Source organism: Plasmodium falciparum (assembly GCF_000002765.6).
Source record: "Plasmodium falciparum 3D7 genome assembly, chromosome: 6".
In the NCBI taxonomy this organism is placed as follows: Eukaryota; Apicomplexa; class Aconoidasida; order Haemosporida; family Plasmodiidae; genus Plasmodium; species Plasmodium falciparum.
Genome location: NC_004327.3, coordinates 1,373,653 through 1,385,484, shown reverse-complemented (window position 1 = coordinate 1,385,484; position 11,832 = coordinate 1,373,653). Strand labels below are relative to the sequence as shown.

Below are 11,832 nucleotides of genomic sequence, written 5' to 3'. Positions count from 1 at the left end.
TTAGGTAAGTCATATAGGTCTTAAGGTAAATAATGTAGGTCTTAGGTAAGTCATATAGGTCTTAAGGTAAGTAATGTAGGTCTTAAGGTATGTAAAGTAGGTCGGCAGGTAAGTAATGTAGGTCATATGGTAACTAATTTAGGTCTTATGGTAACTAATATAGATCCTAACTACAGTAATGTAGGTCTTAAGGTAACTAATATAGGTCCTAAGATCATGAAAGTAGGTCCAGAGATACCTAATGTAGGTCCTAACATAACTAATATAGGTCCAGAGATACCTAATGTAGGTCCTAATGTAGGTAATATAGGTCTTAAAGTAACTAACGTAGGCCCTAATATATACCTAATATAGGTCCTAAGCTTACTAAGTTAGGTCCTATAGGTACGAATATAGGTCTTAGCATTACTAAATTCCGTCTTAAAAAGTAGTGCATCTATGGTGCACTTTAAAAATAGTATCTGTAAACGAAGTGTTGGATATACACTGGTTCGTGGTAATACCACACATACGTGGTCATACCACACATGTGGTGGTGATAACACACAAGTGGTGGTTCTTCACAAAATAGTGGTGCTTTTACCTAAAACCAAGTGTTCAAAAAATAGTGGATATACCATAAACCCAGTGGTCAAAAAAATTGTGTGCATTGTGGTGCGTATTAAAATTGTGTGCATAGAGGTGCGTATTAAAATTGTGTGCATATTGGTGCGAGTTATATTTTGGTGCAACTAGGTGCGCTTTAAAAAAATTTTAGGATCTAGGTCTTGTCTCAAAAAAAAAAAAAAAAAAAAAAAAAAAAAAAATTTTTTTTTTTTACGTCTTAAAAGCATAAAAAAGAAATGTACATTTTAAAAAAAAAAAAAAAAAAAAAAAAAAAAAAAAATTTTTTTTTTCTATGTCTTAAAAGTATATAAAAAAATATATATCTTAAAAAAAAGAAAAAAAAAAAAAAAAAAAAAAAAAATTTTTTTGTCTCAAAAAAAAAAAATAGTGGATCTAGTCTTAAAAAAAGTGGATGTAGTCTTAAAAAAAGAGGACCTAGTCTCAAAATAAAAGGATCTAGTCTTAAAAAAAAAGGACCTAGTCTTAAAATAAAAGGATCTAGTCTTTAGGGTTTAGGGTTCCCATGTACCAGGGTTAAGGATATACTTTTTTGGGTTTAAAAATTTTAGGGGTTCCCATGTACCAGGGTTAAGGATATACTTTTAGGGTTTAAAAATTTTAGGGTTCCCATCTCTCAGGGTTAAGGGTATAACTTTAGGGGTTAGGGTTTATATATGGATTATATCTATAATTGTTGAGTAGGTATATATTTTGTTTATATTATTATTTATGTATGTTTTGTATCTCATATGGTTTTATTGTTATATATGTGTAGGATCTATAGCTACTATATAAAGATCTGTATTCTCATAGAACGTGAGGATCTATATATTGTATCTAATTATATATGATAAGTATATATACATCCGCCATGCAAGTATAAATATATATATGTATATGTATGTGGAAGTATAATATTAAAGAACATATCTGTTCATCAAGGTAATTTCATACATATGTGATATTCATGTTGCAGTGTCATAAAGATGAACAAATAATAATCCAAAGTAGAATTAAGAGATAAAGCCTATACTAAGATATGGAAGTAACGAAATCCGTAGCAATGTAAGTGCGAAAAATATGAAAATCGAAATGGAAGATACCCAAAAAATCGAAATCGTGCACGGACACATGCAGTAACCGAGAATTATTATATATATATATATGTATATTTTTGGTTTAAGAATATGTATGCTGTTATATATATATATTTTGAGAGAATACATATGCCTTTATGTATATATATATATTTATGTTGAGAGAATACGTATGCTTATATATATATGTATATATATATTTATATATTTTATATAAAACACTAAATATAAAAATTATTATAATTATTAATTTAATCATTTTTTTTTATCTTCTTGTTACCAAATATATATATTTTTTTTATTTCTATATCGATACGTTCTTGTTCTTGTTCTCGATCTTATATCTACGTTATATTACAGGATATGTCATATATTATATAATATAATATATATTACATTATGAAAAAAAATAAGAATAAAAAATATTATATTTATAATGTATTATTTTTAATATAATGAAAAATATATATATATCTATGCATATATATTTTTTTATGTAGATATATGATAGATAATATAGATAGAGAGAAATGGAAGAAGATATTTGCCTCTTTTGTTATCTCTAATATATATATATAATTAATTAAAATAAGGCGAAAAAAAAAATATATTAAAGATAATAATTAAATATGTAAACATGTATTCTTTTATATGTTTGTATTTTCGTATTTTTTTTTTCTCATTTATAATTTTAGAAAATATATAAAACATAAAAAAATAATATATGTAATTAAATATTTAAATAAAAGAATACATGAAATATAATATTTTTCATAAAATGTAATTGTTGTTTTTTTTTTTGTTAGAATATTTAAATTTATTATAAAAGTATTAATATATATTTTTTTAAAAATATATATATAAAACTAATAATTATTATTATATACATATTAAATATTACTTATTAATATATATATATATTATATATATTATAATATTACTACTATTATAATTAATATATATATATAAATATATATACAATACTTATATATATATTTCAACAAATATAATATTATTATTCTACCATATTACAATACTCCCATAACATACATAAATATATATATAAGGTTATAGACTACTGGTAAACTACACTGACCATGTATTCCACATATTGTATGACATGACATCATGTAGTCGGGAAGAAGAATACAAAAATGGCGCCAGGTAGGGGTGCTGGCGGGGATGGTATTGAGGATACCACGGCCAAACATTTATTGGATAGCATAGGGAAAAAAGTGCACGACAAAGCAAAAAATGCTGCTTTAGATCGTAGTAATAGTGATTTGCAAGGATTTTTGTCAGAAGCAAAATTTGAGAAAAATGAAAGCGATCCACAAACACCAGGAGATCCATGCCAACTTCAATATGAATATCATACTAATGTTACCCTTGGTTATGATAAAGAAAATCCTTGTAAAAAGAGATCGGACGTTCGTTTTTCTGATACAAAAGGAGCAGAATGTGATAATAGAAAAATAAGGGATAGTGAAAAGAAAAGCAATTATGGAGCATGTGCTCCATATAGACGGTTACATCTATGTGATCAACATTTGGAAAAAATCAATCGTTACGATAAAGTTAATAATCACACATTATTGACAGATGTGTGTCTTGCAGCAAAATTTGAAGCAGAGTCATTAAAAACATATCGTGGACAACATCAACTGACTAATGAGGGTTCTCAAATATGTACTGTATTGGCACGAAGTTTTGCAGATATAGGAGATATCGTACGCGGCAAAGATCTGTATCTTGGTAATAATAAAGAAAAAAAGCAATTAGAAGAGAATTTAAAAAAAATTTTCAAAGAAATATATGACAAATTGGATGGGAAGAACGGGAAGAAGACGCTACAAGAACGCTACAAAGGTGATACTACAAATTATTATCAATTACGAGAAGATTGGTGGAATATCAATAGAAAAAAAGTATGGGATGCTATCACATGCGGCGCTGCGGGTGGTACATATTTTAGAAAAAGAGCGTGTTCTAGTTATTATCCAACTGGAGAAGACTGCCGATGTGTGGCAAATGTTCCCACATATTTCGATTATGTGCCGCAGTATCTTCGCTGGTTCGAGGAATGGGCAGAAGATTTTTGTCGTAAAAAGAAGAAATATGTTGATATAGTTAAAACAAATTGTCGTGGAGAAAGTGGTAAGGATAAATATTGTAGTGGTGATGGATTTGATTGCACAAAAACTGTTAGAGCAAAAGGTATCTATGCTATAGGTGATGATTGTCATAAATGTTCTTTTTGGTGTGGTTTTTATAAAAAATGGTTAGCAAACCAAAAACAAGAATTTCTAAAACAAAAAAAAAAATGTGAAAATGAAATGTTAAGTATAAGTAAGAAAAAACAAAGTACAAAATATAATGTTTATGAAGGATATGATGAAGAATTTTATAAAATACTTAAAAGTGGCGAAGTTGGAGGCCTTAATAAATTTTTGGAATTATTAAAGGAACAATCTGAATGTAATCGTTTTAGTACAGACGAAGGAATAATTGATTTTACTAAAGCTAATGATAAACCTAATGAAGAAAAAGGAACATTTTATCGTTCGAAATATTGTGAAGAATGTCCCGAATGTGGGGTCGAAAAGAAAGATAATGGAGAATTTCAAAAGAAAGAGAAAAATAATGGTGAATGCGATGGTAAAAAACTTTATGAGATTCCAATAGACACAAAGCACAACGTTATACCTGTCCTTTCCTTCGGTGATGAACGTGATCAGATAAAAAATAAAATAAACACTTTTTGTACTAAAAAGGATAATAATAGAGAAATGGAGGAACTAACTGAACAATGGAAATGTTATAAAGAGGATGATATAAAAAAACACGTTGAGAATGACTATAAAGACGATGTAAATGGTTCAGGTGGAATATGTATATTGGAAAAGACGAACGGCGACAAAAATGGGAAAAAGCAAAAGACATTCAATGATTTTTTTCACTTTTGGGTACGACATTTATTGAACGATTCTATAGAGTGGAGAGAAGGACTTAAAAAATGTTTACAAAATGATAAGAAAACATGTATAAGGAAATGTAATGATAATTGCAAATGTTATGAAAGCTGGGTTCAACAAAAAAAAACCGAATGGAATGCAATAAAAGAACATTTTGACCAACAAAAAGATATTTGTCAACAACAAGGAATTCTTGGCGATAGAATCAAATCTCCTTATTTTGTTCTTGAATTGGTTTTGGAATTAGAATATTTTCCACTTATTAAAGAAGCTTATGGAGATGCACAAGCAATAGAAGGAATTAATAAAACGTTGGATAAGAAAAAACAAGAAGAGGGAGTGTTGGGTGCTTCCAATGAGGAAACAATAATTGATTACTTGCTCGACCACGAATTAGAAGAAGCCGATAAATGTGTAAAAAAAAATCCACTCGATAAATGCAACCAACAAAAAAAACAAAAACAACAAGAACAAGATACCGGTCCCGCCCGCTCCAACACTTCCGCCGACACCCCACGTAATGGCCCCACTGTTGAGGAAGTCGACTCCGAAGAAGAACTCGAAAACGAAGAAGAGGGGGAGGAAGGAACGCCACCGGAGGAAAACGGAGGCGGAGGCGGCGCGGAGGCGAAGGACACGGACAGGAAGGGGGACAGGAAGGTGAAGGAGACCACAGAGGTAACAAAAGATGTGGTGACACCAGCTTGTGAAATAGTGGACAAACTCTTTCAGAACCCCCAACAATTTAAAGAAGTCGCATGTAACCAAAAATATGGTTACCCACAACGGCATTGGGGTTGGCGGTGTGTGGCACCAAGTGATACCACTAAAACAACGGGTAGTGAAACCGCTGGTAGTCGTACTACACGTGCTGCCGATGGTGCCGAACCCACACGTGATGATGGTAATGGTGATGGTGCCGGCGGTGCCCCTGCCAAAAGTGGTGGTAGTGGTGCCACCACCACTAGTAGTGGTAGTATTTGTGTGCCACCCAGGAGGCGACGACTATACGTGGGGGGATTAACGAAGTGGGCGGAGAAACAGTCGTCACAGGGGGGTGGTGCCCCACAGGTTTCCCCTTCGGCGACCGCGTCGTCGGGGTCACAGAGTGACCCGCTCCTCCTTACCGCCTTCGTGGAATCTGCTGCAATAGAAACTTTTTTCTTGTGGGATAGATATAAAAAAATAAAAGAAAAGGAAATAGAGGAAAAAAAAAAACAAGAAAATGAAAAATATAATATATTAGGGGTCAAACAAGAAGATATATTATCTGACCAAGATCATCCACAAAAGAAATTACAAAAAAGTGGTGAAATCCCCAACGATTTCTTGCGGCAGATGTTTTATACTTTAGGGGATTATAGAGATATTTTAGTACGTGGTGGGCACAAAACAAACGGTGTTCACACAAACAGTGATAAGACAAATATTGTGCTTCTTGCAAGTGAAAACAGAGGGGAAATGGAGAAAATACAACAAGAAATAGATAAAATTCTCAAACAAAGTGGTACCGAAGCTACTAGTGGTGCACAAGAAAATAGTGTCACAACCCCCCAACAAACCTTGTGGAAAGACTTCGCCCCCCAAATCTGGAATGGAATGATATGTGCTTTAACCTATGAAGATAGTGGCGACAAAGGCGGAAAACCAACACAAAATGAGCAAGTGAAAGGACAACTGTTGGAAAGTGATGGCAAAAAACCCAAAAAAGACAAATACGGCGACTACGATAAAGTGCAACTTAAAGAAGAAAATGATACGGAAGTCAAAGGCCAAGACGGACTAACCCCCCAAACCACCCACCTGTCCAAATTTGTGTTACGCCCCCCCTACTTCCGTTACCTTGAAGAATGGGGTGAAACATTTTGTAGAGAAAGGAAAAAGAGGTTGAAACAAATAAAACATGAATGTAAAGTAGAAGAAAATGGTGATCGTCGTCGTGGTGGTATAACAAGACAATATAGTGGGGATGGGGAAAGTTGTGAAACTATTAGTAATCATGATTATAGTAAAGTTTCGGATTTAGAAAAACCGAGTTGTGCCAAACCTTGCAGTTCTTATAGAAGATGGATAGAGAGAAAAAAGGACGAATTTATTAAACAAAAAGATAGATACCAAACGGAAAGTGATAAAGTTAGAAGTGATAATGGATTTTCTAAAACACTAAGAAACTACAATGACGCTGCACAATTTTTAAAAAGGTTAAAAAACGGACCATGTAAAAATAATGATAATGGAGAAGGTAAAATAGAGTTTAATGAAAAAAGTGAAACATTTCAGCATACAGATTATTGTGGTACATGTTCTTTAATTGGAGTTAAATGTAAAAAAGGTCATTGCGACAATGCTGCTAATGGAAAGGATTGCCCCACGGGAAAGATTACTGCAGGAAGTTTTGGAAATGAAGGAGATTCTATTGGAAATGTAGATATGCATGTGAGTGATAACGGTGAAAAAGGATTTGGTGATTTAAAGGAGGCTTGTAACGGTAAAGGTATTTTTGAAGGTATTAGGAAAGATGAATGGAAATGCGATAAATTCTGTGGTGTACAAATATGTGGTCTGAAAAAAAATAATGATATAGATCAAAATCAAATTATATTAATTAGAGCATTGTTTAAACGTTGGGTAGAATATTTTTTTGAAGATTATAATAAAATTAAAAATAAAATTTCACATTGTACGAAAAATGACAAAAAATCCAAATGTATAAGTGGATGTGAAGAAAAATGTAAATGTGTATCTAAATGGATAGATCAGAAAAGTAAAGAATGGACAATAGTAAGAAAGCGTTACCTTGAGCAATATAAAAATGCTGATTCAGGTGATACTTTTCCTGTGAGAAGTTTTTTGGAGGAATTGATACCTAAAATTGCTGTTGTAAATGATCAAGATAATGTTATAAAATTAAGTAAGTTCGATAATCCTTGTGGATGTAGTTTCGAGGCGAATTCACAAAACAAAAATGGACATAAGGATGCTATAGATTGTATGATTACAAAACTTCAAAAAAAAATTGAGGAGTGTCAATCCAAACATAGTGTCGAAAAAACAGAAAAAGAGTGTCAAGAATACACCCCCCCCGTTGAAGACGATGAAGAGGACTTACTCCTTCAAGAAGAAGAAAATACAGTGGAAGCACCAAAAATTTGTGATGATGTGTTAAAAACACCACCAAAACAAGAGGAAGGAGAAGAAAAGTGTGAACCAGCACAAACAGCACCGAAAAAACCAGCAGCAGATAGTGAGAGACAAACCCCCGAAGAAAAACTCCCTCCACCCCCGGCAGCAAAAGAAGAAAAACCCCCAAAACAAAATGCAGAAAAAACCAAACCAAAACGATCACCACGTCCCATAGACGACCTAACCCCCGCACTAAAAAAGGCGATGTTATCTTCAACCATCATGTGGAGTATTGGTATTGGATTTGCTACATTCACTTATTTTTTTCTAAAGGTATTATATATATATATATATATATATATATGTGGATGTATATGTATTTGTGGGGTGTGTTTGGATATATATTTGTGTATATGTATGTGTTTTATATATATTTTATATATATGTATTTATATTGATAAAGAAAAAAATGAAAAAAATGAAAAAAAGAAAAAAGAAATATAAAAAAAAATTTATTAAAATAAAAAAAAAAAAAAAAAAAAAGGAGAAAAATATTTTAAAAATAATAAAAATTAATATAAAAATATAAATTTTGATAAAATAAAAAATGAAAAATTTTATCAAAAAAAATTAAAAAAAATTTTATACATAAAAAAAATGATTATAAAAAAAATTTATTAGAAATAAAATAAAAAGAAATTTATTAAATAAAAAAAAAAAAAAAAAAAAACATGTTAAAAAAAAAAAATATATATCATAAAATAAAAAGAAAAGGGAAAAAATGTTAAAAAAAAATATATATCATAAAATAAAAAAAAAAAAAAAAAAATTAAAAAATAAAATAAAATAAAATAAAAAAAAAAAATAAAATAAAATTAAAAAAATTAAAATTAAAAAAATAAAAAAATTAAAAAATTAAAAAATTTAAAAAAAAATTAAAAAATAAAATAAAATAAAAAAAAATTAAATAATAATAAAAATTTTATGCATACACATATAAATATATATTATATACATAACCAAATGTGCATATACATATATATATTATAAACATAACCAAACGTGCACATATATATATATATATATATATATATATATATTATATACATAATGAAAGGTGCATATACATACATGTATTATATACATAATGAAACGTGCATATACATACATATATTATATACATAATCAAAAGTGCATATACATATACCTATACCTACATACACATATACCTACATATACATATACCTACATACATACATATATAAATACACATATACCTACATACATACATATATAAATACACATATACCTACATACATACATATATAAATACACATATACCTACCTACATACATATATACCTACATACATATACACACCTACATATACATACATACACACCTAAATACATATATATACATACACATATATATTCATTTTTTTTTAGAAAAAAACCAAATCTACTATTGATCTTTTGCGTGTCATTAATATCCCCAAAAGTGATTATGATATACCGACAAAACTTTCACCCAATAGATATATACCTTATACTAGTGGTAAATACAGAGGCAAACGGTACATTTACCTTGAAGGAGATAGTGGAACAGATAGTGGTTACACCGATCATTATAGTGATATTACTTCATCTTCCGAAAGTGAGTATGAAGAATTGGATATAAATGATATATATGTACCGCATGCTCCTAAATATAAAACATTGATAGAAGTGGTACTAGAACCTAGTGGTAACAACACAACAGCTAGTGGTAACAACACAACAGCTAGTGGTAACAACACAACAGCTAGTGGTAACAACACAACAGCTAGTGGTAACAACACAACAGCTAGTGATACACAAAATGATATACAAAATGATGGTATACCTAGCGATACACCAAATACACCTAGTGATATACCAAAAACACCTAGTGACACACCACCACCCATTACTGATGATGAGTGGAATACATTGAAAGATGATTTTATATCTAATATGTTACAAAATCAACCAAATACAGAACCAAATATGTTAGGTTATAATGTGGATAATAATACCAATACTACCATGTCACGTCATAATGTGGAAGAAAAACCTTTTATTACTTCTATTCATGATAGAAATTTATATACTGGAGAAGAATATAGTTATAATGTTAATATGGTTAATAGTATGGATGATATTCCAATTAATCGTGATAATAATATTTATAGTGGTATAGATTTAATTAATGACACATTAGGTGGAAACAAACATATTGATATATATGATGAAGTGTTGAAAAGAAAAGAAAATGAATTATTTGGGACAAATCATGTGAAACATACAACAATTAACCGTTTCGCCAAACCTGCACGTGACGACCCCATCCACAACCAACTGGAACTATTCCATAAATGGCTAGATAGACATAGAGATATGTGCGAAAAGTGGGAAAATCATCACGAACGATTAGCCAAATTAAAAGAAGAGTGGGAAAATGAGACACATAGTGGTAACAATCACCCTAGTGATAATACCCCACCAACTAGTGACATACCTAGTGGTAAACTAAGTGACATACCTAGTGGTAAACTAAGTGACATACCTAGTGGTAACCATGTGTTGAATACTGATGTTTCTATTCAAATACATATGGATAATCCTAAACCTATAAATCAATTTACTAATATGGATACTATCTTGGATGATCTGGACAAACCATTTAATGAACCCTACTATTATGATATGTATGACGATGATATTTATTATGATGTAAATGATGATAATGATATATCAACTGTGGATACTAATGCTATGGATGTACCTAGTAAAGTACAAATTGAAATGGATGTAAATACCAAATTGGTGAAAGAGAAATATCCTATAGCAGATGTGTGGGATATATAATATATACGTATGAATGTATATTTGTTTGATTTTTTTTTTGTTTATGTGTGCATTATATTATATTTTTTATTTGTTGATGTTATATTATATTTGATTTGTGTATTATATTATATTTTGTATTTGTGTATTATGTTATATTTTTTAATTGTTCATGTTATATTATATTTTTTGTTTGTGTATTTTTTTTTTTTTTTGTATTTAATTTTTAGTGTTACAAATTATATTATATATATGTACATATATATATCATAATTATATTGTATTATATATATATATTTAATATGATAACAATAATAGTTAAAATTATTTAAATTAAAAAACATAAACTATTGGAAACGCATTGAATATAATAATATATTACTATTTGTATTATTGTTATTAATACTACTATTAATAGTAATATTATTAGAAGTAGTAATTAACAGTATAACTATTAATTTTATTAGTGATAACAGTACTTTAAAAATTTAATATTTTTATTTTTTATTTTATAATTTTTACTTTTTATTATATTAAAAAAAAAAAAAAAAAAATATATATATATATAAAAATTATTATTATAATTTTTTTTTCCTAAATGTGTTTACATATAAAATAATAAAAAAAAAAAAAAAAAAAAAGAAAAATTTGAAATATATCATATAAATTTCATATATATAAAAAATAACAAAAAAAAAAAAAAAAAAAAAAATTGAAATATATCATACAACTTTCATATATATAAAAAATAACAAAAAAAAAAAAAAAAAAAAAAAAAATATATAAATATAAATATAAACAAAAAAGGAAAACATTTTACAGAAGAAAAAATATTTAATAAACAAATTTTTTTTTTTTTTTTCTTTTTTTGCCACTTAATATATATAAAAATATAATGATAATAAATCAATGCATACATACATAATATAGAAACAAATAACACTTAAAAAAAAATTAAAAAGAACAATATAAATTATGAAATATATATGAAATTATATCTCATAAATATATACATATTATCAAATAAATATATATATATAAAAACAAAAAATATCTACATATTATACTAAATAAAACAACATAATAAAAATTACAAAGCAAAATAAAGAAAAAGTGTATTATTATATTAAAATAAAAAATATACATTATTCTTTTTTTTATTGTG

The 11,832-nt window shown here is 28.5% G+C and overlaps 1 protein-coding gene across 1 annotated transcript; it reads left to right on the top strand.

Moving 5' to 3' along the window:
• Window positions 1-2,857: 2,857 nt before the first annotated feature.
• PF3D7_0632800 (erythrocyte membrane protein 1, PfEMP1) lies at window positions 2,858-10,688 on the top strand (the record flags this gene model as incomplete). The annotated part of the gene is made up of 2 exons (XM_961214.1): window positions 2,858-8,134; window positions 9,249-10,688. 2 exons carry the CDS (start codon window positions 2,858-2,860, stop codon window positions 10,686-10,688), a joined length of 6,717 nt encoding a protein of 2,238 aa, XP_966307.1.
• Between the last annotated feature and the right edge of the window lie 1,144 nt (window positions 10,689-11,832).